Below are 23,544 nucleotides of genomic sequence, written 5' to 3' on the forward strand. Positions count from 1 at the left end.
CCCCCCGGGTAAGTGTTGCACCTGCCTGTTGGAGCGTGTCCTCGTGTGTACAGCCTGCATCCCCTTTGAGCACGCAGTTGCTGTTCACCTGGCCGGGAGCTGGTTGTAGCTCAGTGCTGTGTCTGAATTTGCACACAGCTGTGTTTTCCTTGCTGCCAGAGGTGCCACGCCGGCTTTATTTTTTCAGTGGGTGCTGTGCAAATCTTGGCAGGAGAGACAGCGAAAACTCCTGGTTTGCTCCCTTTGCAGGGATAGCACTGGGAACAGTGGCACAGCTTGAAGTATGGTATGTGAGAGGTCAAGGAAGCTATTGGGGAAAAGCCTGCTGAGCACAAAGACGTCCCTTTGCCTGGGACATTCCATGATGTTTCTAAGCTGGGCTCCTGTCCCCTTCACCCCAGAATGTTTCCTACAGCCACAGCTCTACTGATGGTCACAGCAGAGGTAAGTGTGAGGCACAGGGCCCGACGCTAGTGAACTAGGGGTTGGAGGCTGCCGTGGTTTTCAAGAGTGAGAGCAGAGTGAGCATCAGTGCAGCTGCCTGGGTTGGGAGTCCTGCTGCAGGACACAGTGTTCCAGATGTGCTGCAACGTGGGCATGGTGGCGTCTCTCCTTTTGGGACTAAAGGACCAAAGTTCAGAGCATTACAATGCTTAGGACACTACTTAACTGGGATGAAGAACAGCAAGGAGTGAGGGGACATCTGAAGGCTTTGTCCTCTAGCTCAATCAAGGCAGGATGTGTGTGCTGTACCCACCACTGGCCAGTTTCTCCAACACCTACGGGGCTTAACAGCAATGCCTGCCTATTTTCCTAATGCTGTTCATGTGGGTTATCCCTGTCCACAGCTGGAGGCTGCATTTTTCTCTATGGGCCTAAAGGCAGAAGGGCTGTGTACAGGGTATGGACTTCTTATTCAAGTGCAGAGATCAAAGCGTGAGATCAAAGCGTGCCCTGGAGTACAGCTGGTGTCCTAAAATCTGGGTAGAAAGCTGCCTCCACAAACAGAAGTGCTTGTGTGACCAACAGACCTCAGACCACTGGTGAGACTGGGATCCATGGTTGTTTGCTGTTTAATACCTTAGTGTAGTTAGAAGAAGCTAGCGGGTAGTTACTGTATGGTGTGTTAGTGTTTTTGGCGTTTAGAAGCAGCTGCATCAACTTGGGACACTGCAGCGCACCCACTGGCCATGCAAAATGTGTGTCGGGTCAGAAGCAGTGGGACCAGGAGACTGGTTCAGTCTGCAACTGTAAGTATCTTTTTCAATGAAATAAATGCACCACAGAGGCAACGTCCAACAGCAGACTAAATGCTGGAGCTTCCCAACCTATCCCTGCCACGCTGCTTTCAACATGTCCAAAATACAATAGCAAGCAACTGAAATTTATGTTGAAGAGGAGCCTTCCTGTTTATGTGGAGGAGTTGGGCTCTGGGAGGGAAACCTTTTCCCTGTGAGGCAGGAAATGATGACGTGCAGCCCACAGAATATCACAAACGAGACTGAAGGGTGCTGCATGGCAGGCTGTGGTTCTCACCCTGCACACTGTCTGCATGGGCAGCAGAGGGGCGCGTGGCTTCAGTGCAGCCCTGCAGCTCTACGTGTTGGTATAGGTAAGTGAAGCTTGAGTCTTTGTGTTTTGGGGGGTCACATGAATGTATACACAGACTGATCGGTGGGTTGGGGGTGGGGGTAGACCGTGTCTAGGAAAGACAAGTAAAACTGACCAAACCAAAAGCCATCTTACAGAGGGGGACGGAGGGCTGCCTTAATGCTGTCCTCTCCCACCCATGTTGGCTGCAGGACCTAGGATCTTTGTTAAGCCACGGCTTTGGGTCTGTAGAGAGGACTGCCTGAATAGGGTACCTTAAAATGCCATCCAGCAGGTGAAAGAATGAGTCAACACACTATGTGAGAACAGTTCTCTTGGGACTTCTTGGTGGTTAAATCAGGTGGGGGTGGGTAACGAAAGCTTTCCGATGGAGCTTTAAATCAAGCGAGGTCGGACTCCTCTTCAGTTCCCTGCTTAGCAGCTGTCTGCAAAACTTAAAGCAGCAAGCCCCTTCTCGTTCTGCCATTTGATGTCTGTCTGCAGTGCTGCCAGAAACCAACTGGGGTTGTTTGTCTTCACTCTGATGTGAGCAGGGGAGAGGAGGGAGGAGGATGCTGAAGCTTTTGTACTGAAATGTGTCCCTGAGGACAGCAGTTTCGGGATTGTGGCTGCAGGTGGCAGTTGAGCACATAATTTGGAATCAAAAGCCTGAGGCAGCGCTTCGGGCTCTTCTGCTGAGAGAACTCCATCTCCACAAGCCTCAGTTTCCTCATCTGTTCATGTGTGCAAAAGGCTTTGGACTGCTGTCATCTCCCATGGGAGACAGCTTGCACCGGATTACCTGCTTGCATTTGTGCCACGCTGTGCAGGGCTGAAGGTCGTGCTCTGGGCAGGCACAGCCAGGACTGAGGCTGCCCCTGCTCCTGCCGGAGAGCGACCCGAACCTCGCATTCCTGGAGCCCTCGCTTCAGAGGGTGAAGAAAGCTTGCATTCACATAACTCTCTGCATCGCCTTGTTTACGCCTAACCAACATCTGGCAAACTGGACCTGGTGACAAAAGAGAGGCTGTCTGTCTGTCTGTCCTAAGCTGGCCAATTCTTTCTGGTCAAGGGTTTTTACTTGGGGGGGAAGGGGAGAAGGGGACACTTCAGTTTATACCTCATTTTGGCTGCTGTACCTGAATTTATTCTTTCTCCTTTAGTAAGAAAGTGACTGTACTCAACACCAAACAAATAGTGAAAATTAAAGCCGTTTCACTTCACTGTCACAATATCTTTCTTTTATTTCTTTTCTTTTATTTTTTTAAGAAACGCACACAAAAACCGTGCAGAGAGTGCTTCAGGCTTGTGTTCTGGTTTATATTACCAAAAAAAAAAAATCCTTTCAATATAAAAAAAGCATTACAGTAGGGAATACGGGATAAATAAGCTCCACTATCTAATAAAAAGAACATTTACAGTTTTTTAAAATAGATTTCAAACATCATTATTTCACACGCAGCCCTTTCCCAGGCGTTGGTGACGGTCGTTTGAGCATTAAATAACAGCCGGGAGGCAGGGGGGCGCAGAGGGGCCGTGGGCTCCCAGGCACAGACTGCTCTCCACGAACTACATCCAAGGTGCATGGGCTGTGGTCACAGTGCTACAGCAGAGGAGCCAGCAGCTCCCTCTGGTCCCTGGCCCACCCAGAGCTTTCCAGCAAGCAGGGGCTCTCTCCCTTGAGCCCCTGAGCCCAACAAGCTCACCAACAGCTGTTAAAACAAATACACACATACAGTTGTTTCTCCTGCCTACTGCTCTGGAAAGAGAAAAAGCTACTGTACAACAGAGGGGGCAGCCACGTAACCACTGGACAAAACCAACTAATTTACATGCTTTGCCGTACTACAGCAGTCTAGTTTCTGGGCTTGCTTGTTCATTAAATTCCCCGGGGAGAAATTCCTCCCGCCCGTTACCTACTTCCACAGGTCCTCTCGGATTTGTGTGGATCTTTACAGCAATTTCCACCTCTTGTTTAAGATGTGCTGCCTGGCCTGTGCTTTGGTTTCAGGCTGTGTTCCCAGGGGTACGCCAGCCAGCTGTGGAGAGGAGGTGAAGCCTTCATCCAGAAAAGAGCAGAAGGGGGACCAGACAAGGTAAGAGAGGGGAAGCAACTGTGCAAACGCCAGAACGGTAGAAGAACAAAGGATCTTTTGAAGACAGAGGGACAGCCCTTAGGGAGAGAGGGGATGTGAAAGAGCTAAAAACAGAGGAAATCGTACAGAATTAGGAAAGCCAAGGAAAAATAAGCCTGTAGCGATCCTACCTCAGTCTTGTACAGTTATGCCTCAGTGCGCTGGCTGCTCTGAGTGTTAATCCCCCACGCTACTGGTCATGAAAAAAAAGGCTGTTGATTTTAACTTCACCCCCCCTCCCCCCCCCACCCTGCATAAATCGAGGTGTTTTCCTTCCAGGCTCTGCCCCAAGACAGCCAGAACTTTTCAAAACAAATGATTAAAAAAAAAAAGACCTGGAGGGGTGATGGGGTGGCATTTTTGCTTTTCGTGCTCACCTCCATCCAAGTTACTGTCTCTGCTCACGGTTTTGTTCCTCCCTTGTGAACAATCACTGACTAGCTCCTGAGGCAGAAGCAGAACAGCTAAGCTTTCCTCTGTTCGAGTTTGGCTCGTGTGGCGGCCCGTTCCCTGTAAGATCAGTATATGCAACAGATTTTCCCTATCTTAAGAGCAGCACCTGCTGTTGGGTACAAACACTGCTGCTTTTTGGCTAGCAAAATTGTTTTCCTTCATTAAACAACAGACCAGAATTTAATGCTAAAATGCATCATTGAAAACGGGTCTAGAGGGAAATCGTTCAGAAAAGCTTTCCACGAGGTTTAAGGCAACATCTGAGGCCACTCAGCAATCCTGGCCTCACTCTGTTGCTGCATTATGCTCGCGGCAGCGCAGGGGGGCTGCTGCTCTACCGGCCCGGGCCCTCTCCTGCTGCTGAGCAAATTGCTGTTCTCAAATGAAACCCAGAAAAGCTCTCACGCCTCTTTCCTCTTCCTTCGTATCCCCAATTCTCCAACCTGGATATTTAGCCAGGAGCTCTGTTTACTACGGACCAGTCTTTCCGCTGCCTGCCACCCTGCCTTGCAGCCTCTGCACGGGTATCGGCACGGTGACCCTGGGCAGGCTCCAAGGACGCAGAGCCCTGCTGCCTTCCCCCTCTGTAACCCTTGCCAGTGGTTACAGCTCTCGGAGGGGCTGGTTAACTCTAAAAGCACTCCTCAATCTGCAACTGTGAAAAGGCCTGAGCTAAACAGGAAAACAGCCTCGCTGAGCTTAGGGGGGGACCACAGAGTTTGAGGTCAGGGAGTGAGCTCGTGAATAATGAAGCCAACAGGGGCTGAGGCTTCCAGAAGTGCTCTCAGACCCAGTCTGGGGCCTCAGCACCACCCCAGCCTCTGACCAATGCCCACTCCCAGGCACGTTTCTCAGGTTCACTTCCAAACAATCAGGTAGATAACAACTCTGTCAAGTGAGGAAATGCTCTCGACTAACACACAGGCTGAAACAACTCTGACTTGACGCTTTCCTTGTGAGCCCATGGGAAAACCTCAGGGGAAATCTCCTGAGCAGAAATGATGCCCCAAGGCGATTTAAGGCAAGAAGCAGGGGAGTGGCTGACAAACCTCAGCCTCTCCCATCCAGCACCGTGCCTGGAACTCCCTTTGGGGCAGGAAAGCATGTAGGAGTCCACTGCATGTATCTATGCTAACAGAGCACCACGAACTATTTTTTTTTTGCAAGTACAAAGTGAAAGGCAAAGGATGACAAGGTTTAAACGCTATTTCCTCCCCTTCTCAGGAAGGCATCAGTATCGGCTAATCTTGACCAGAGCCACCATTTTTCCCAGGGGATGGGAACACAGCAGGTAACCACTTGCTCTTTTTCCCAACAACAAACAGTAAATCTAAAAGCAGAAAGGTAGGCACCAAATTCTTGACCATCAGCCAGCCTTAGACAAGTCCCATTTCTACGCGAGACCACTGTGCCCCTGCTTGAGGCTCCAGAGAAAAGCCAGACTCACTGAAGTGTTTGACTTCTCTGACAAGTTTCAGGTGATAGGGGCAAAGCTTCCACTGAAGCATGTGTGTTTTCATTTTGTGGCTGGGAATTAAAACCAGAATCGTGCAAGCAACAACTGCCTGTTTCTTAGAGGAGCCGCCACCACCACCACTTGTTTTCAAACCCACCTGGGCAGTCACAGACTTCGGCCAACCTGCTGCCTTATCCAGCCCCTGCGTTGCTGTTCTTCAGTCCTTTGTGTCTAAAAAGCATGATAAAGTTGCAACCAGCAGGCACAGCCTTGCGCTGACAAGCAGGAGAGGCAGTTGTGCTCCTCCTCCCGCTCCCCTCTGCAGGCTCTGTCCATCGTTAGTGCAATCAGCTGCGCTGGGCTCTTGCTCCACGGCTGCTGCGGGTGGCTCTGGGCAAGGGTCTGGTGTACAGTGTAGTGCACATCACCTCAAAGTTCCAGCCCCTGAAGTACAATCCTTTTGGTCATTCATATATTACAACCCTCTTTTTTTTTTTTTTTTCCTTTTTTCCCCCCTACCCCGTTTTGTTAAAAAAAATAAAGTTTTTTGGATGTTTTCAGGTTTTGTTTCTTCTGATTTTCCTTCTTTCTTCTGAGCATGTGGGGAATGTGGTGGTTCACAGGCCGCCTCTTACTGGATCCCTCGGAAGAGACACATGGCAAAGACCATGGCGAACAGCTGGGAAGGGGGGGAAAGAAGAGGGCAAAATCAAAATGAAGAACCACACGAAACAGCTGCATCTTCGAGAAGAATGGCAAAGCCCTCCCCAGCCCCGGGACCATTCCCATCCCTCCCTCCTGCCCAGCAGTCAGCGACATGATGTGTCGAGAGGCCTCTTCCCACCACCCAGGGGAGGCTGTGGGAAAATGTTTTTTGCCTGCAGGGGATTCCCTCCCTTCCAAGTGGAGCTGCTTCTGGCTGCAGCAGCAGCAGCCTGGTTTCATTCCCAAGCTGCCCTTGGTGTCACAGCAGAGCTCTGTGCTCCACTGCCACTGCTCAGGGGCATGGGTGCTCTCTTGGGGGGCTGCTGGGGCCCTGCCGAGCTCCCTCTCCTTTGCACAAGACGTGGTGCTGGGGAAAACACCTGGCCTTGCCCCAGCCGTGCTGTCAGGTAGCGCTCCTGGGCTAAGGTCCCGTCTGGTAGAAGCCTGTTCTGCAGAAACACCATCAAAGAGCCAGATGCTAATGCTGGATAATGGAGGTGCTCCTAAGCCAATGCATTTTCAGGCTCTTAGCTGAGCTTTTAAAGCAAAGGCACAGTTGGAACACGTTAACCAAGTGACACAGCAGTCAGCTTGCTGGGATGCTGCTGCAGTGGGGCGAGGAATCGTATCAGGTCCTGAGGCAGGCAGCGGGGTCCCCAAAGCCTCTGCAACCAGCGTGGCACAGCTGCAAACTGCGGCAGGGCCAACACGAGGCGGCACTGCAGGCTTGCAGCAGAGGTTATTTCCCTGCCTCTTGTGGCATGGGACCAAGCGCCTGTCTCTCCCTGGGCAATTAAAACCACAAGCTGATAACCCGTCCGCACGCTGCAGGAGCAGCTCCCTGCCTCGCAGCCAGACGTCCACCGACACCGCTTGTCTTGCTTATCACACAGCAGTACCTCGATGGCCAACACTCCGATGGCAAGGGCTCCTGCAAGGTACACGTAGGTCTCAAAGGAGTTCAGGATCACGGTGTAGCAGCCCTAGGAAGGACAAAACACGGTGAGAAACACGGAGCAGCACCCGGCGTTGCTCTTGCAGCACAGCCTTCGTGTGCACAAGAGGTGTTGTCAGACCCAGGCACAAAAGCACGGCTCCCTCTCACTCCCCCACCCAGCCCCACGGCAAGGGAGGCAGCAACCAGCGTGAAGGTGGCAGGGAGGGGAAGGTTTTGCTGCAGTGGAATGGGAGTAATCCACACACACAAGCCCTCACTGACCAAGAGGAATTGTGACTTCTTGCAGAACAGAGGGGAGCAGCAGGGGAGAGACATTTCATCCGCAGAGGGGAGAGACTAAGCACAAAGGAAAGGGCCCTCTGGGCATATGACAGGCAGCTGAGGCTGACTAGGGATACAGGCTATTTATTTAAAGCCAAGGCAAGAGATTGTTGACTTGTATTTCAGTCACAGCCAGCAGCTATTTCACACCCTGGGACCTTTTCTCTGTGCCTTCCCCCAGCAGGAGCATGGATGAATGCTTGCTGATCTTCTGAATATAGGAGAATTAGCCATTAAGAACCCATGGCCATGCACTGCTCTAATCCTTCCATTTCTGCAGCAGAGCTACCATCATCTTTAATGTCATTTGTTACCGCTCACACAATTAACAGCAGGCAGATCCTCTGAAAAGTTTTTAGGATAGTTCTGGAAATCATCAGCTTATCCTGGCCTCAGTTCTCCCAGCCTAAAATTCCAACCCACCAGCAAGTTTCTGCAAATAGGTCACGTATAAAGACAGAAGTAGATTGGAGTTCGTCCAATGTAAAAAGTACCTCTCCTGTCCACTTACACATGCAAACACAGATGTGTAGTCCCATCAACGAAATGTCTGGGTGCTTGCTGAACTCCAACCTTACACCAACTTTCAGCATGCCCTGCTCAGCTGGGTAAGAACGGGGTGAGCACAAACGTGCCCAGCACTGCCCTGCCAGAACGGTTTCCCAAGAGCCTGACTTTGCTCCAGCAATGCCTGAACAGAGCCAGCAACAGTTCTCCCATTTTATAGAAATGCCTTGCTGTGGGCTTGGTGACACTTTCTGTGCACACAGCTTCTTCTCCCACCAACACGCTGCAGTGACAAGGCTCACACAGAAAAACTCTTCCCATAGAAGTGTTAGGCCTCAGCATCACTGCTTAGGGAAAGCTTTTTTTTTTTTTTTTTTTTTTTTTTTTAAATCAGCTTTATCCCTGTTTCTCGAAATGCATTTCCTTCTCCTCCCTGCTGTTTGTCATCTCTCTTCTCTCTCTCCTCCCTGTCTATTCGTGGCAATCAGACCTGGCAGATGCAGTATGGTGCTGTCTGCTATGATCTCTCACCCAGCGTGCCTTTGCCAACCGTTTCCAGCTGCCAGACAAGGAACAGCTCATGTGCTGCTTCCAAACTCCCTTACTCCCTTTCACAATCTGCTTTCATGTGCTGAAAAGAGGACCGCTGCTTAGTCTGGAGAGAAAAGGAGGCTTAGACACGCAGTCAGCACAGAGTTCAGATGACTTGTGAATGCCGAGATGAACACAGTCAAGAACTTTGCTAGAAAAGTTTCTTAAACTTTAGGTCTTGGGGAAAATATAAAGAAACACAGCTGGTGGTATCAGTGTCAACGACTTTACTCAGAATTGCCTTGTTCTAGTCTAGCATAGAAAAGAATTGCTAAGTCAAGAGACCTGTTCAAAGAAAAGCCCTCTTTTTACTGTAATCAGTAAAAGGGCAGAGAAACACAACTTTCCAACACTTTTATTCCTTGGGAAGCAGACATGGTTTTCTGTGGCTGTTTAACCCTCAGTCTCTTAGCTGAATATGGTGTTGACGAGTAGTCTTTGTGAACTAAACTGGAGCCTCTACCACGGCCTGTAAGAGCCAAACTCATCCCGTCGTCACTGACCTGTGCTGGCTTGCCAATTAACTTCTTCTCAGAGACAGTACTAACCTTCAGAGCCCCAGTAAAGCTTGACATAAACTTCTAGCCCACCTCTTAATCCCCTGGGAAAGTTTCCATTATTTCTGCTGTTACAGCGCAACAAGGACTTAGCAGTCCACACAATGAAGGGGGATTTTCAGAATCAGACATATCCATGACTTCAAAAGCTGTTATCAGCTTAAGCACAGTTGCAAGCTGACCTGCGGTCAGAATGGCACAACCTGCTATCTTCACTACCCACCCACGGCTCCCACAACTCCTTTTCCTGGCATTTGGCTCCCCTTACCTGTCGGTTCTGAAATCTCTCGATGCCTGTGAGGCAGGCTTCCTTGTTAACAAACATCCCTTCCCGGCTCTGGAGTTCTCGCTGGCAACAAGCCTCTGGTGTTGCCTCTTCAAAAGAGGAGTTCGGAAGATGGGGGACAGCTTCAAAATCTTCTGGTCCATTCACTCCACAGCAGGCAAACTATAGAGAGGTGTGGAAAAAAAGGAAGACAGTTTATGCTTTGCCCTGAAAAGAGATAACAGAATTCTCCCAAAGACCTATTTTTGCAGGGATCAAAGCTTTAGTCAAAGCAGAGACAAAACAATTGTTGTTTCCAAAGAAGTGGGTTGTGCTTGTACCTTGGAGCCTCTTTATAAAGTCCCACTGTTTCCATGTCACACTGTAGACTCTAAGGTACCACTGGGAATATTGCCATGATCTACACAGGGCTTTGGAGCACATCCAGAATGACTTGCTTGAGATCACCCAGCAAGTCTGTAAAAGAGCCAACAGTACAATCCAGGCTCCCGACTGCCCGTTCTCCCATAGCTAATGTTGCTGTTCAAAGGCACTGCTAGGTGATCCAAGAAAGCTCCCTTTTTAGGATTCAAGTCAGGTTCTTTTTAAGGATTCAAGTCAGAGTCTGTCTCCTTTCAGTCAGCAAAAGGAAATGTCTTCATTAAAATCCTGAATCAGCATGAAGGGCAGCAATCATCTTTTTCTTATAAGATTAAAATTGACTTTTCATCTGCAGAGCCTGACATCTTACTCTTCATTTCCGAACAGATACAACGTGGGCTGTACTGAGCCCAAAGTTCACGTGTGTACACACAAACCAAGCACAAACACACGTGTGTACACAAACACAACTTCTTGCAGCAGACAGGAAGGAACAACTTGTAGTAGATAAGAAAAATTCCAATTCCAAGGACACAGCCAATCTTTAATCCGCCTGATTAGGACTGTAATAACAAAGTCAGTTTTGATTGCAAATATTTCTACTTTGAAAATATTCCATTAGGCATGCTCCTGCCTCATCTGTCACCTACCAACTCATTTAACAGGCTGTAATAAGAAACCATTAGTTAGCACTAGTTCTAGCTTTGTGAGCTGGGAACAGTACCAATGGCAGCTCGTGTTGAGAAAGCCTGGCTGCCAGAGGAATTGTCACCTTTGTCCCACTACTGCCACCACAAACCCTGGTGCTGTGCTTGGCACAACGGAGTGGTTGGAGCAGGCTGAACCCAGGCGAGCTGAGGGTGCTGGCTGAGCACAGCACTGATAGCTGACCCCCCAGCAGCATGGGGCTGGCGTGGCCTGACTTACCGTGATCATGACAGAGTTCCAGGTGGCAGAGAAGACATCTGTGTCGTTGTTCCTCAGGTAATGTTTCTTCAGCTCCTTGGTGAAAAACTCTCTCGTCAACTGAAACACACAGAGACAGGTGGAAACGCAAAGGGTTACTGCCAACTTCTCTCTTTAAAGCACATCTTTTAATAGTCAGGGCTATTTGAAAGCATTTCATAAATTAAAACAAGACTAAAACATTTTAGAGAGATCTTCAAATCCACATCCAAATAGTACCTTAACTTCTATACTACTCAAGGTCTGCAGTCAAGGCATGATTTTCCCCTCACTTTTCATTTCAAACCAGTTATCTTCCTACTAGCATCAGGGGAACTCCATGTGTGAGAAAGGAGAATCAAGCCTTAATAACAAACTTGCTGGGAATGAAAATGAATTAAAACACATGGAATGAATATGAAATGTTCAAGTCAACTTACAAATCAGGAAAAAGACCATTTCCCTGACAATGCATTAGATTATCTAAACTCACCCACACATGTGAAGAAAAAAAATCCCCTTTATATTTCCAGTGTTTAGATAATTTAAACATTTTATTTCTAAGGTCAACAATAAAAACTAATGGAATTTCATTTACTCCTGTTTACATTTATAGTAAAATAGAAAAACCAAGCCAACATTTCTGCTCAGACTCTCCTCAAAAAGTTAGACACCTTGAAATTACATTTACATAGGATCACTCTCTGGGGGACTAGTAAATATTCAAACTTAATAGTCCCGTTAAATTGAATACTTTGATTCAATCTTGGGCCCTTTCTACGACCTCAGGATGAAAACTCAAGGAATCCCCTTTTCAGGCTCCCAATAGGCCTTGACTTGTGTGGGCCATTGGCTAAAATACCTTCTGAGTTGTGATCCACACAGATACAATCTCTGTGCCAGCGCAAAGCCTCAGCGTTACACACTTGCAGGATTGGCAATTAAGCTGCTCAAGAGAGAGCTTTTTTTTTTTCTTTCTTTTTTTTTTTCTTTTTTTTTTTTTTTCCTCTTTCCTGTTGTTCACACAGTGTAGCAGTATGTGTTAGTGCATCTGCAATGAGTGGGTTTCAGGTTCTTGATATGCAACGTGAAATACCACACATACACATACATATGCATGAGATGTATGGGGTGGGCACAAAAGCACAAGCACACACTTGGCTGTTTCCTTTGTAACTATATCACAAAACTTAAGGAAAGCCAAGAAGGCTGTGGTCATTCTTTAAAAGACCCAGAACACCACTTAATATTGGTTTCTCTTTTACAGATACAAACTAAGGCAAAGCCTAATGACTACATTGACACTGGGTAAAACTTTGTCACAAAAACTTGCATGGCATAGGGATCTAAATCTCATTACCTTTTAATGAGATAGTTCCTAAATCACTTTTTTTTTTTTTTTTTTTTTTTTTTTTTAAGACACACAGTTTAACTCATTTTTTTGAAATATTCAAATACCAGAGGATCATAGAGGACTGGCATTTTCCTTTGGGAATTTGGTGCACTAAGGGGGGGCTAGGCTCGAAGATGCAGAAACATGTCCTCAGTCTTCTCCTTTCCTTCCCTCCCTGCATACTTTACCCACCCAGCATCCTCGCCTGCAGAGACAGCAGCACATTTTTCTGATGCTTGTCTGTTTCTGAAGCACAGGCTTTGAAACTGATATTACGGTTGGTAATAATCCCAGCCGGCTGCCTTTGGCCGGGTCTAAAACAAAAGAGTCATTTAAATATAAAGTGAAACCTTTATTTTGACAGCAGCAATCCCAGAGGAAATTGTTCAGAGTTTGTGTGAGATTTTTACGAGACTTGGCCCAAAACAAAGCCTAGTGCTGGAAGGGTAAGTCTGCCAGGAAAATAACTGATTCCATTTCATTGTTCTTAAACTGTTTGTCCTGAGCATCTGAAGCTCTGAAAAATGTTAAAAATCGATCTGCAGAAGCGTCCTTCTTCCGTTAAAAAATCGCTGACAAAGGAGGACAACAGTCAGTAAGACGGTCCTACACGCATGTCCACGGCCCCCTCTTGTTGAAGCCAAGTCTGTGCACACTGGAGTACTGTGCAAGCACTGTTCAGAAGGGAAAAAAGGACCTAGTAATAAAATGAGATGTTCCACACACACTTCTGACAAAGCAGCCACAGCGATGAGCAATAAAGAGCCATTCAGTCGTGTTCCTTCCTAGCTGTTCAGGGGCGAACATCTCCTGTACAGAAACAGCACGTGTATTACACACCAGTGCATGAAGTGACCACCAGTGAATGAAGTCACCACCACGCTGCGCTTCACTGCCTCTTCCTCTCACGTCCAATCTCAACAGCAAACATCTCTTTTCTTCCTTCCTTCTGTGTCTAAATTTCTTTTACTCTCACAGCTATTAATAATTTAACTCTGCTGCGTGTTGGGGAGCTGGTTTGCATGTAAAGCCATACAAGAGAAAAGCTGCACCAAACGTTATCTGGAAAGCGAGCAGACAGAGCGTGCCCTTTTCTTTTGTCTCATTTTCTACACCCAGTGTGGCTACAGCCATAGGGACTGGTGCAATGACCATCACTGAACCTGGTAGTCCTCCAGGAAATGCCGGTTGCCCAAATGTGCACTTACCACTGCATGCCTTGAAAGTAACTTCTTGTTTCACAAGAAAGAGAAAAGCGCATCTGAACCTGACCTTAACTGACTACTGTGAAGGCTTCTTCCTGACACGGGGTCACTGGGAGATCACCCCATGGGCATTCTGCCCAGCCATCTGGCTAACCCAAAGATAACAGCAAAATCAGCTGCAAGAGGAGAGGAAAATTACCCAGCCAGAGGAGCTACCACCAAAATATACAGCAACAGCAAAACAAGTTTTTTTTTGTTGTTGTTGTTCAGAAGAAACCTTAAGAGGGGACAAACAACAAGAATTTTCAGACTGAGCTTAACTTCTGCGTAGAGCTATCTCCAGCTATGTTGGGATCCTGACATTCTGCATTTCTTCCCATTTCTGCCTCTTCTGTCAGTCATTCTGACAGAGTGGGAAGCTGGTGATGCAAACAAGACTAGGTCAGGAGAGACAGCAGAATAGCTTGCTCCCCTGCAAGTTTTGCCTCACAAACCATCACCAGATGTCACAGAAGTCTAGAATAACCACTGCGATCTTATCTGTCGAGTGCCACATCCCCACACATCCCATGGCTGCCAGGGAATGGAAGATCCCGATGCTCTGCAGGTCTCTCGTGGCTGAGGGCAGAAGGCACAGCCACTCCACATACAGGACACATTTTGTTTCTTGTGCCTTTCCTAAGCTTCACACACGCCTGGCTCACCGGGCAGTGCGTTACCTCCCCTCCATGAAGATCGTACCTGGGCCTGCAGGGCAGCACACGAGCACGAGGCGTTTCTACGTGTGCGGTCTGCTGCTTGTGCTGTACCAAAGGAATTCCCTCAGAGCTCCTAAGAGCAGAGCTGTAATGACCAGAACACACCAGACCCCCCGGGCTGCAGCCTATTTACAGAGCTGTAGCTATTCCCACAAAGGCATGGTCTCAAAGCCTAGGCTCTAATGGGGCGCCCACACTGTGTACAAAGTGAAGTTTTTTTTTCTCCCCACTGTTCAAATGCAAGGCAAAGACAAAAGACCACCAGCTTATAAAGGGGGAAAAAAAAATCTCCTACTACCTCTCCTTGGACTATCCTACTGTACAAACACCACACTGTTTTGCCGTGAGCTTTGTAAGTGTTGATTCTTTTCTTACCAAAATCTCTTAATGTGAATAAAACTATAAGTATATCCTGGCTCAAGAAAATCAAAATCATATCATCATTTTAAAAGGTCCTTACTTGCTCAGGCTACACCTCTGTGACAACCAATACAGGAAATGTGCTGTAAGTTCTCTTACTGCTGGCAGATGCCAAACACACAAGATAAAAACTAACAGTCACTAACTAGTGACCACCATCACTAGCTGATGTTATGTCACTGCCATCACTCAGAGGTGTATTTCAAAGATGGGCTGCCTTGAGAAGGACAGACCTACTTCAGTCAGGCTCTTTGTGCATGTGGGGATGTGGAAAAATGTAGAGACTCCTGCAGGTTTGAGAAACAATGAGGCGACGCTTACTACTAGCATGGGGTGGATGATGGGAAAATAATAATATGCACAGGAGCAGCATAGAGAAAGGCTACACCATATAAAGCTGTGGAGAGAGGGATTCAAAACTTGTAAGCAAGGCAACATGCAAGAGAACCGTTGATGGGACTCAAAAAGGAGGTGGGGAGACTTGGTCAGAGCAGGCTAGGGGGTGTATCTTACAAGCAGCATTGAGAGGAATATAGCAAGTAGAAGATGAAAATTCAAGAACAAATATTAAAAGATGCACAAGAGAGTTTTTAGCACAGCAGACAGAGCAAGCATTGGCTCTGCTGGGGAAACAGGAGGTTTCACTATTAATATTAATATTAAACATATGCTATATTGAAAAAGAAAACAGTGCTTTTAACCTTAGTGTGACTTTATAATAAAGCTTCTCCCTGATGGAACATGCACTTGGTTTGGCTGTGAAAGAACCGAGAAGACTGAAAACCTCAGGACTTAAGTGGTCCCCCAGCATATATATATCTTTTGTACATAAACCATCCACCTTGCACATGCCAGACTAGTTAGCATTCACTGGCTTGCTGGCAGTTCTGCAGCCTGAAGATAGTAATGAAGCAGGTTTGTTGGCATTTGAAACAAACAGTCACTATCAGCCACCATCTGAACACCACGCTCCAGCTGGGTACAATCCCACTGGGGTTCATATTTTGCCCACCATAGGATACTTACATTTTCTCTGAAGATAAAAGCCAGGATTGCAGCTGAGAGCTCCGCCAGGAAGATTAACAAAATAAACATGAAGAACTACAAGAGAGAAGATACAGAAAAAATGAGACATACCATTAGGTGCATGCAATAGGCATTAGCAACACAAGGTTTTGCAAGTCTCCAAAGAGATCGAAAATATAATTGAGGAAATTTATTTTCCTGCCAATTAAAAAAAAAAAAAAAAAAAAAAAAACTACGAGACAATAACCTGGGGCAGTCACAGCCCCTCCTCTGATCATATCACAGGACACGGGAGCTCACAGCACGTTTTGGCTTGTTCTAATGGGTAAAGCAGATAAGGCTTATCTGGTAAGGATCCTTATCATCCCCTGATAAATCTGCACCAGGTTAAAACAGGAAAGCCTACTTTGATGGAAAAAGTTATATGATTGTATAGATGCTCATACAGGGTTAAATTGTCCTGACACAGTGGGGGGGATTGATTCAGGTAGCTCATCACATGCACACACCTACACACACACAACCCTACTCACCACAACATAAAAAGCTGTTCTGTAATATAACCATGGCTCATTTTGCGTGGAAGGAGGCAGTTAGCGAAATAGTTACACCTATGACCAAAAATGGACTCTTTTTGGAGCTTTCTCCATTTCAGGAGAAAATCAGCATCCCCCTCCACACGATGGGGTTGCACTGAGTTAGGTACATCAGTCACTCAGCTGCTGTTCTCATGTTACCAGGCCAAAGTGATTCACCGTGCCTTTCTCATGCACCCCACAGAAGTAAATCAGACCTAAGAGGTCTCACCCAACAGGGACTGATGCTGTGCTGGGAAGGAAGCATCCCCAGGACCTTTTTTTGCCAAGATCCCTCAGGCTCTGTGGAGCTTCCTGCCCAGGATGAGCACTGCGACCTCCTGCCTGGAGGCAGCACAGAAAGCTGGCCCACAACTTGGGGTACAACTTGGAGAAGAAAAGAGTGTGGAAGGGGACAAGTCTCCCAGGGCAGGCAAGCTCTTGCTGATGTCAAAGAACTCACGATTTAAACTCTCTTTAGGACTGATTCCCAGTTACACCAACACCTCACAGTGGTTTGATACTAGGTCAGTCCACAACAAACACTGAAGCAAACAGGCAGAGATGCGTCCTCTAACATGCTTCAAACAACCAACGCTGGTGCTGAGGAACTGAGAGGAACAGAGCCAGAAGTGGCTCGACTCACATCTCTCCTGAAATGGCACTTAGTCCCATTGTTGGAGACAAAATACTAGGTTTGAGGCAAGTCTGAACTAGATGGGCATGTTTTATGTTCCTACAGTCACACAAAGACATTACCATTTGAATGTCTGTTGGGATCCTTCTAAAATTTAGGGATCCCAAGAATTAGACCACAGGCTCAAAGATGATTTTACCAGACTGAGTGTCCATTTGGAAATGTCAGGTTTTGGCTCCACGTGAATGGAGAACCCAGTAACACTGCATCGTATGTAAGGTAACAAACCTCTGGTACAAGTTACCAATCAAAGTGGTTGAAGCAACAAGTAGAAATAAACACAAAAATAATCTGATTTTTCTTTTCTTTTTTTTTTTTTTTTTTTTTTTTTTTTTTTTTTTTTTTTTTTCTGTGTAAGAAGGCTATTGAAAGTCCTTCTGAAACAGAAGGAAAGCAGATGGGGCCAGAATACTATTAAGACCCCCAAGCAATGATTTATAAACGATGTCTGGAATGCTGTGCACCATGTATTTTGGTAATGGAGAGAAAATTCAGACCACCTAATTGAAACGTGAAAATGTTCTTTTGGTGTCAATTATCAGAGCTGTAAGTGATTTTTCCCCACTGGAAAAATGCACACACTACCCTGTCCCATTTGTCTTCCTGCCTCTGCAATGGAAACAAAAGAAAATGTTCCCAGGCTCAAATGACAAACAAGACGAGTCAGATGGACAGGGACTTGAGGCTGCTAACAGAATGCCGTGGCTTGATTTGCTGAACTAGTTAACTATAATTTATTCTTACTGCTAGAGTTTTATGTGTGGCCTCTTTTTTTCCTGCTCAGAGACTGTTTTGTTTTTAAATTTCACCATAGGAGGGCAAAGAACAAGTGATGAGGATGAACCACACTTTGCAAATCCACATCATCACCCATCAAGGGATCTCAGCATAGTCACTAAGAGGTCTAAGGTGGTGATCAAGTGATTAATCCCATCACCTTGCTAATTGCATTTCATTTACTGATTACTAGGAGACACACGTTCACCCAAGCTCCAGCACAGGTCTGTGCAGAAGTGGAAGCAGCCATTCCCAGATTCTGTCTGATAAGCTTCATTATCATCCCCAAACTGATTTACACTTACATTGTGTAGTCTGCATTACCATTACAGATTTGAAATAGTTATCGTAGAAAAAACATGAGCAGCCATTAGGGCTGATGAGAAAAAGGAGATGGATCATCAGTGTTTCAGAACTTGCTCTCATTCTGCATTTTAAGGAAGGGCGAAATCTGCTTATTATGTTTTGCCTCCCAGAATTAAATTAAGCAATTACTGATGTATGAGAGCACTAAACAGCCACTTGGTCAGCAGTGTATGGGACACAGCAGCCTCACATTCAAATTCATGCCTGAGACCCAGCACTTGAATACAGGTATCCTCTTCATCCAAGGTGAGGGCCTGAACATCCTTGGAAGTGGCGTCTCCTCTTTTGGTCAAAAACCTTGCCTCAGCTCCTGGTGATGGCTCTCTGTTTGTCAGAATTTTCCACAAATCAGCATTTCACATTTGTTCTTCGCAACACATCTGCCATTCCAGTTTCAGCAATGTTGTTCTGGAAAGGGCAGCCACTGTCCTTTAACCCAAAGGACACATTTTTTCATGCTGCAAAGTTTTAGGGGCTACTGCATCTATTTTACAAGAGTGCAGAACAGGACATTTGCACTCACAACTAAGTCAAATCAAGCTAACACAGACTGTTCTTGTTGCAGACTTTAATTCAATTGTGTCAAAATAAAAAATATATATTTTTATTTGCACGTTATTTTTTGTACATGCATCAGCACTCCGGATTCTGATTTTTATGGTGTTCTTTTGCAGCCATAGGGTCTTTAGGACAATCCAGAATTCAGTCAATCTTCAGTTTAGAGCACAATGTTTGTTGCTTGTTGTGAGTCAGGTTCAAATACTGGGAAATCTAGAAACACTTCACAGCCTTGTGCTTAAGGCAACACGCTAGGCTCCGCAGTGATTTTTCAGTGGTGGTGGTGGTGGGGTGTTGTTTTTTCCTCAAAAGACAAGCAGCTTAAGGTAAAATAAATGGCTTTGCAAATACAGAAGCCACAACTTGGAGAACATGCATGTGTGCATCTGTCTCGTCCCTCCTATCCTCTATTTACATTTAGACTGAAAGCTTCAGATATACATTATGCATCACTGTGAAATCTCACTTGAGCAGCTCTGGCTCATCAATTCTTTAACAACTTTGTAAGTGGACTTGATTTGATCAGGCAACTTCTCCCCAAGCACCACCTCTAAAGCCTAACACTCTCAGTTCCGCAACGGCATTTCCAGTCTCGCTGGCATGCGCTCATGAATGGTTTGCCTTTCCTATGCCTGAAACTTACTCCCATCAGACTTCTGCTTTCACAGATCTTTCATGCTTTTTAAGGTCAGCTGGTATGGCCCCTAAAAAGCAGAAATGAGCAAAATATTTCTCCTTGCTTGGTGTCAGCACAGGTCTTTGTGCACGTGCTTTGGTGCTACTGGACACGGGATGGCAGGTTACAAGAGCTGAGTTTGACACCAGAAGCCCTGCTCAGGCTGGAATGCTAATTCCTTATCCAGTGATTATTTTTAGAGTTCCTGCTAGTCCCAGGCATTACTTCCAGCCCATATATTTCTCACATTCCAAGTATAAAATAAAAATATAAATAAATAAATAAAGCATCAGGGCTCAGAATTACTTCTATGAGTCAGAGAAGTAATAACCACAAAATTGAGTGCACTAGAATATAACTAAAACACCTGGAGGAACACTCAAACTGTGGTGTAACGCCACTGACTTCAGTGATGCTAAATCAGGAAAGAGCAAGGCTCAGAAGCCCCTTTTCTACCCAGATTCCTCAATCTGTATGCAGCTTATGTGGTCCAGACTGAAAATATTTGTTTCCCATTCATTTTCAATCAGTATTTCACATACTTAAACATACTCAATACTTAAACACGACTGTTAGTTTTTAATCTGACTGGGACAGGCTCTGGAGTAACGTCAGGCTCATTGGGCCCAACTCTTCACATTTTATGAGATTCCTTCAGGCAGATTTCCCTGACTTCACAGGTGATATATTTAGTTTCCTGATTTACTTCTCAGATGAGTTACCAGAGATCAAACCCACAATGGCTTCTGGAAAGGGGCTCTTGTGTGCAGGTCATGAATTCAAGGGGGTGGGCAAGCAAAGTGCCAGAGAGAATTTATCTCAGTGGTGCCAGGCTGATCTCAAAGAAAAAAAAAAAAAAAATCTTCTTAAAAAAGTGGACTTTCCTGTTCTGCTAAGAGACAAGCCTGTTTCACACTGTGCAAGATACAATCATAATAAAACACTGCAAGAGGGAGACTTAAACAAACATAAATAAAAACAAAGCAACAGACTCAGAGGGAGAAACAAAAGGTCACATTTGACAAAAGTGAGAAATAAAACTATAGAGCTTTGTGTTTTGACACATAATTGGCAGTGTCTTCTGCTAAGAGATAACGGCTGGAAACCCTGTAGTGTAAGAATTTATGGCAGATGTCAAAAAAGATTTATTTTAGTGGCTAGCTCTTTGTAAATATTACCTGATGACCACATGGGCTGAAATGTAACCCTATCATTTGAGGTGAAAATTGCCTGAAAATAACAAATCTAGTTCATTTTAGGAGCAAAGTATACTGCATTGAGGAATGACCATGTATTGAGAACTGCAATGCAATGTCCTCAGCCAGTTCTGAGCTGGGCATTTTTGCTGACACGGTGGCTCCATTACATAGATGCTCCACTCTACATATTCTCTGCTTTTTCTTGAACCAGTGAGGAAGCAATCTACAGGTGGAGCTGAGGGTTTTGGATGGACAGATGGACAAGAGTGAAATATTTTTGGTCATTTTATAAAAGTTAAAAAAAAAAAACTTTTTTTGAGACAAAACTTGACAAAGTCAAAATACACTCCCAGACTCTGCACCCACTGGACTCAAGCCTGGTGCAGGGAAGAAGCAAATTCTCTGCCTCATTAATAAAAGTGCCCTAAATCTATTTAATATCTAAGGTAATAATGGCTACAGTAATTTGACATCCATTCATGCACTTATCACAGCATCATCTATTCAATGAAAAAGTCTCCCCCATTCTTGGGTAACACCAAAAGGCCAACAGAAGGTGCAAGGACACTTACAAAAAGCAGGAGGCATTTGTTCTCACGGATGGCACCGCAGCAGCCGAGGAAACCCAGAAGGAAGAGCATCGCTCCCATAGCCAGCATGATGTATGCTCCGGTGAAGAGCAGAGGGTTGGCAGCCACTATCTCTCGAAAACCTGTTGGATCCACAATGACCCAGATCCCAACTCCCAGCAGGCACGCTCCTCCCAGCTGTCATGGCACAACGAGAGGAGAAAGAGGGAGGTAGGTCAACATAAGCAACTGCTGCAGGAAGACTGGGTTCATCAGTATCTTTTGTTCAGAGGTGTTCTGGAGAATCTGTGTTTCTCTGTGACACACATCATCTGCTGAGCAGGTGACTGCTGACATGCTGCTCTTAGTGTCTCTTGCTCACTAAATGAAACATTTGCAGCAAAATCACATTTCTTTCTCGACACTTCACTATACCAGCTCTTGATTCCCTGCCTAACGCTGAAAGATCGCATCTCAGGTCGCTGCCACATCTGCAGGGGACAGACCAGCAAAGCAGCATACAAGAACTCTCCCCGACACACGGGACGCCTTGCCCCACTGTGGGCAGGGTGGCTGGGCGCTCCCACCCTTACTGCCAAAGGCAACAGCAACACGGGTCACCCAGAATGACTTTACATGTGGTAGGATAATGGCTGTTTCCTAGTCAAAACCTCTTCTGCCATTCAAGGTTAGACCGCATACACCAGTAGGTACAGCATTCCCACTGGTGTCCCTTGCCAAGGACAGCCATAACTCAGACAACAGTGACCGCTCTGCTGCCTTGCTGAATGTCTGAGCATCTTTGGCTGCCATAAAAAAACCCTCGGTGATTGCTAGTGCAAAGCTGAGGGCATCTTTTGGCAACTTCACCAAATTACAGTATGTTCTGTTGGGGAGTAGCAGGCAGCTGGAAACAGGAGGATGCAGGACAGAAAGTAGATTCCAAATACTTACGAATATAAAGAAATTGAAAAGAAACATCAGGTACTTCATGCAGCTCAGACAGTCTCCCTCCATGGTCTTCAGGCTGCTTGATCCAATTCTTCCTGCAAAACACCAGCGTTCCCTTAGCACACCGAACGACACAGGATAATTTCCATTTGTATTCCCCTCAGACCCTGTGGAGTTCATTGTACAGAAGGGCTCATTTCTTAGCTGAACAGGGTACCATAGCGCAGGCTAATAAGATATAAAGTTCACTGCTAATTCCCTTTGCATTCTTCCAGGGGTAGAGGAGAATGCAGATGGGAAGAGGAAGGTTGCTATAGAAGAAAGAGCAGAAAAAAAATTCAGGGAAACATTTAGATGGTTAGAGGAGCTGGGAAGCTTTTAATCACAGAAGAAAAAAAATATGTTATTTTTGAATCTCGATACACCTAAGTTAGACCACAAACTGCTTAGGACAGTACTTGTAATGGAAGAGCAGAGACAAATTTTGACTAGGTGAGGCTACGTTAGAAGAAGGTTTCTACCCCCAAAAGTTTACTGTTTAATGAATTGACTGTGTCTCCCAATATGCAATTATATCACCAAGCACCCTACAGGGATGGACAAACGAATACATAAAATAGTAAAACTTCCACTGAAACAGAAGCTAATGCAGTCACTGCACCTTGCACAGATGGATGCTTACATATACAAACACAGAGGCACAATTTCGCTAAGCTCTCTAGAGAAGCCCCCCCAAAGCCTGAACGCTTCTTAACCCATCTCTTCTCCCCTCACCACAGCAAATGCCTTTCCCAAAATAGACCTACATCCAATTATATGATGTTAGCAAAGTACATCCAATCCACTCGAAAGAATAAAATAGAAATCATACAAGGTTTTCACCAGCTCTTTCTTTCCCTCCTTCATTGCTCTTGTTAATCCACAGAACATAGGAGTGCTGTCAAACCCCGTGCGGTCCTTCCCTCTGCAGCCACGCTCTGCTTTAGCCAAGAGGCTGAGAAAACCCAGGGCAGGCAGCGCTCCCAGCAAGGGGCTGCTGAGGTGAACAGCCAGATCCGTACGGTGCCTGTGTTTGCCAGACTTCTTTGACTTGCTTTAAAAATCAACACACTTCTTTCCTAGCAGCAGAACAGGGAGAGAGGCACGAGTTGCGAGATGTAGGAGCTCCTATACCCAACTGTTCTGCCCAGAGAGACTCATGGCCACTGCTGTGAACACAGGTGGAAAGGAGTGCAGAGCTCTTACGTGGGCCTGCAGGAGATGCCCACAGCTTCCTGAGGGTGTTTAAAGCTGTGTCTGCCAATCTTACAGAGAGAGGAGATCTTGAGGTACAGAAGGGTAAGGAGCTGGGGAGGGAATTTTTCAGTTTAATGTGAAAGATGAACCTCCAGTTTCACTGACCCGTGAACTTGGAGGCTAACGTAGAGAGGGTACGAGAAGATGGACAAATGAAGAGAATACTGGTACTCGAAGAGCCCCAGAATGGTGGCACTCAGACGTTCCCATCATC

The 23,544-nt window shown here is 46.1% G+C and overlaps 1 protein-coding gene across 5 annotated transcripts in view; it reads right to left on the minus strand.

Moving 5' to 3' along the window:
* Positions 1 to 2,809: 2,809 nt before the first annotated feature.
* TSPAN18 (tetraspanin 18) overlaps positions 2,810 to 23,544 on the minus strand; it is a 110,708-nt gene continuing 89,973 nt past the window's right edge. For all 5 annotated transcript variants that reach the window (XM_035327227.1, XM_035327228.1, XM_035327229.1 and 2 more), the window contains 7 exons: positions 22,038 to 22,129; positions 21,087 to 21,281; positions 15,667 to 15,741; positions 10,847 to 10,945; positions 9,542 to 9,721; positions 7,239 to 7,322; positions 2,810 to 6,313 (listed from right to left, as the gene is read on the minus strand). In XM_035327227.1, the coding sequence (XP_035183118.1) occupies positions 6,266 to 6,313; positions 7,239 to 7,322; positions 9,542 to 9,721; positions 10,847 to 10,945; positions 15,667 to 15,741; positions 21,087 to 21,281; positions 22,038 to 22,100 (744 nt within the window). In that variant the 5' untranslated portion in view covers positions 22,101 to 22,129 and the 3' untranslated portion in view covers positions 2,810 to 6,265. The remainder of the gene's footprint in view (positions 6,314 to 7,238; positions 7,323 to 9,541; positions 9,722 to 10,846; positions 10,946 to 15,666; positions 15,742 to 21,086; positions 21,282 to 22,037; positions 22,130 to 23,544) is intronic.

Source organism: Oxyura jamaicensis, chromosome 5, assembly GCF_011077185.1.
Source record: "Oxyura jamaicensis isolate SHBP4307 breed ruddy duck chromosome 5, BPBGC_Ojam_1.0, whole genome shotgun sequence".
Taxonomy (NCBI): Eukaryota; Metazoa; Chordata; class Aves; order Anseriformes; family Anatidae; genus Oxyura; species Oxyura jamaicensis.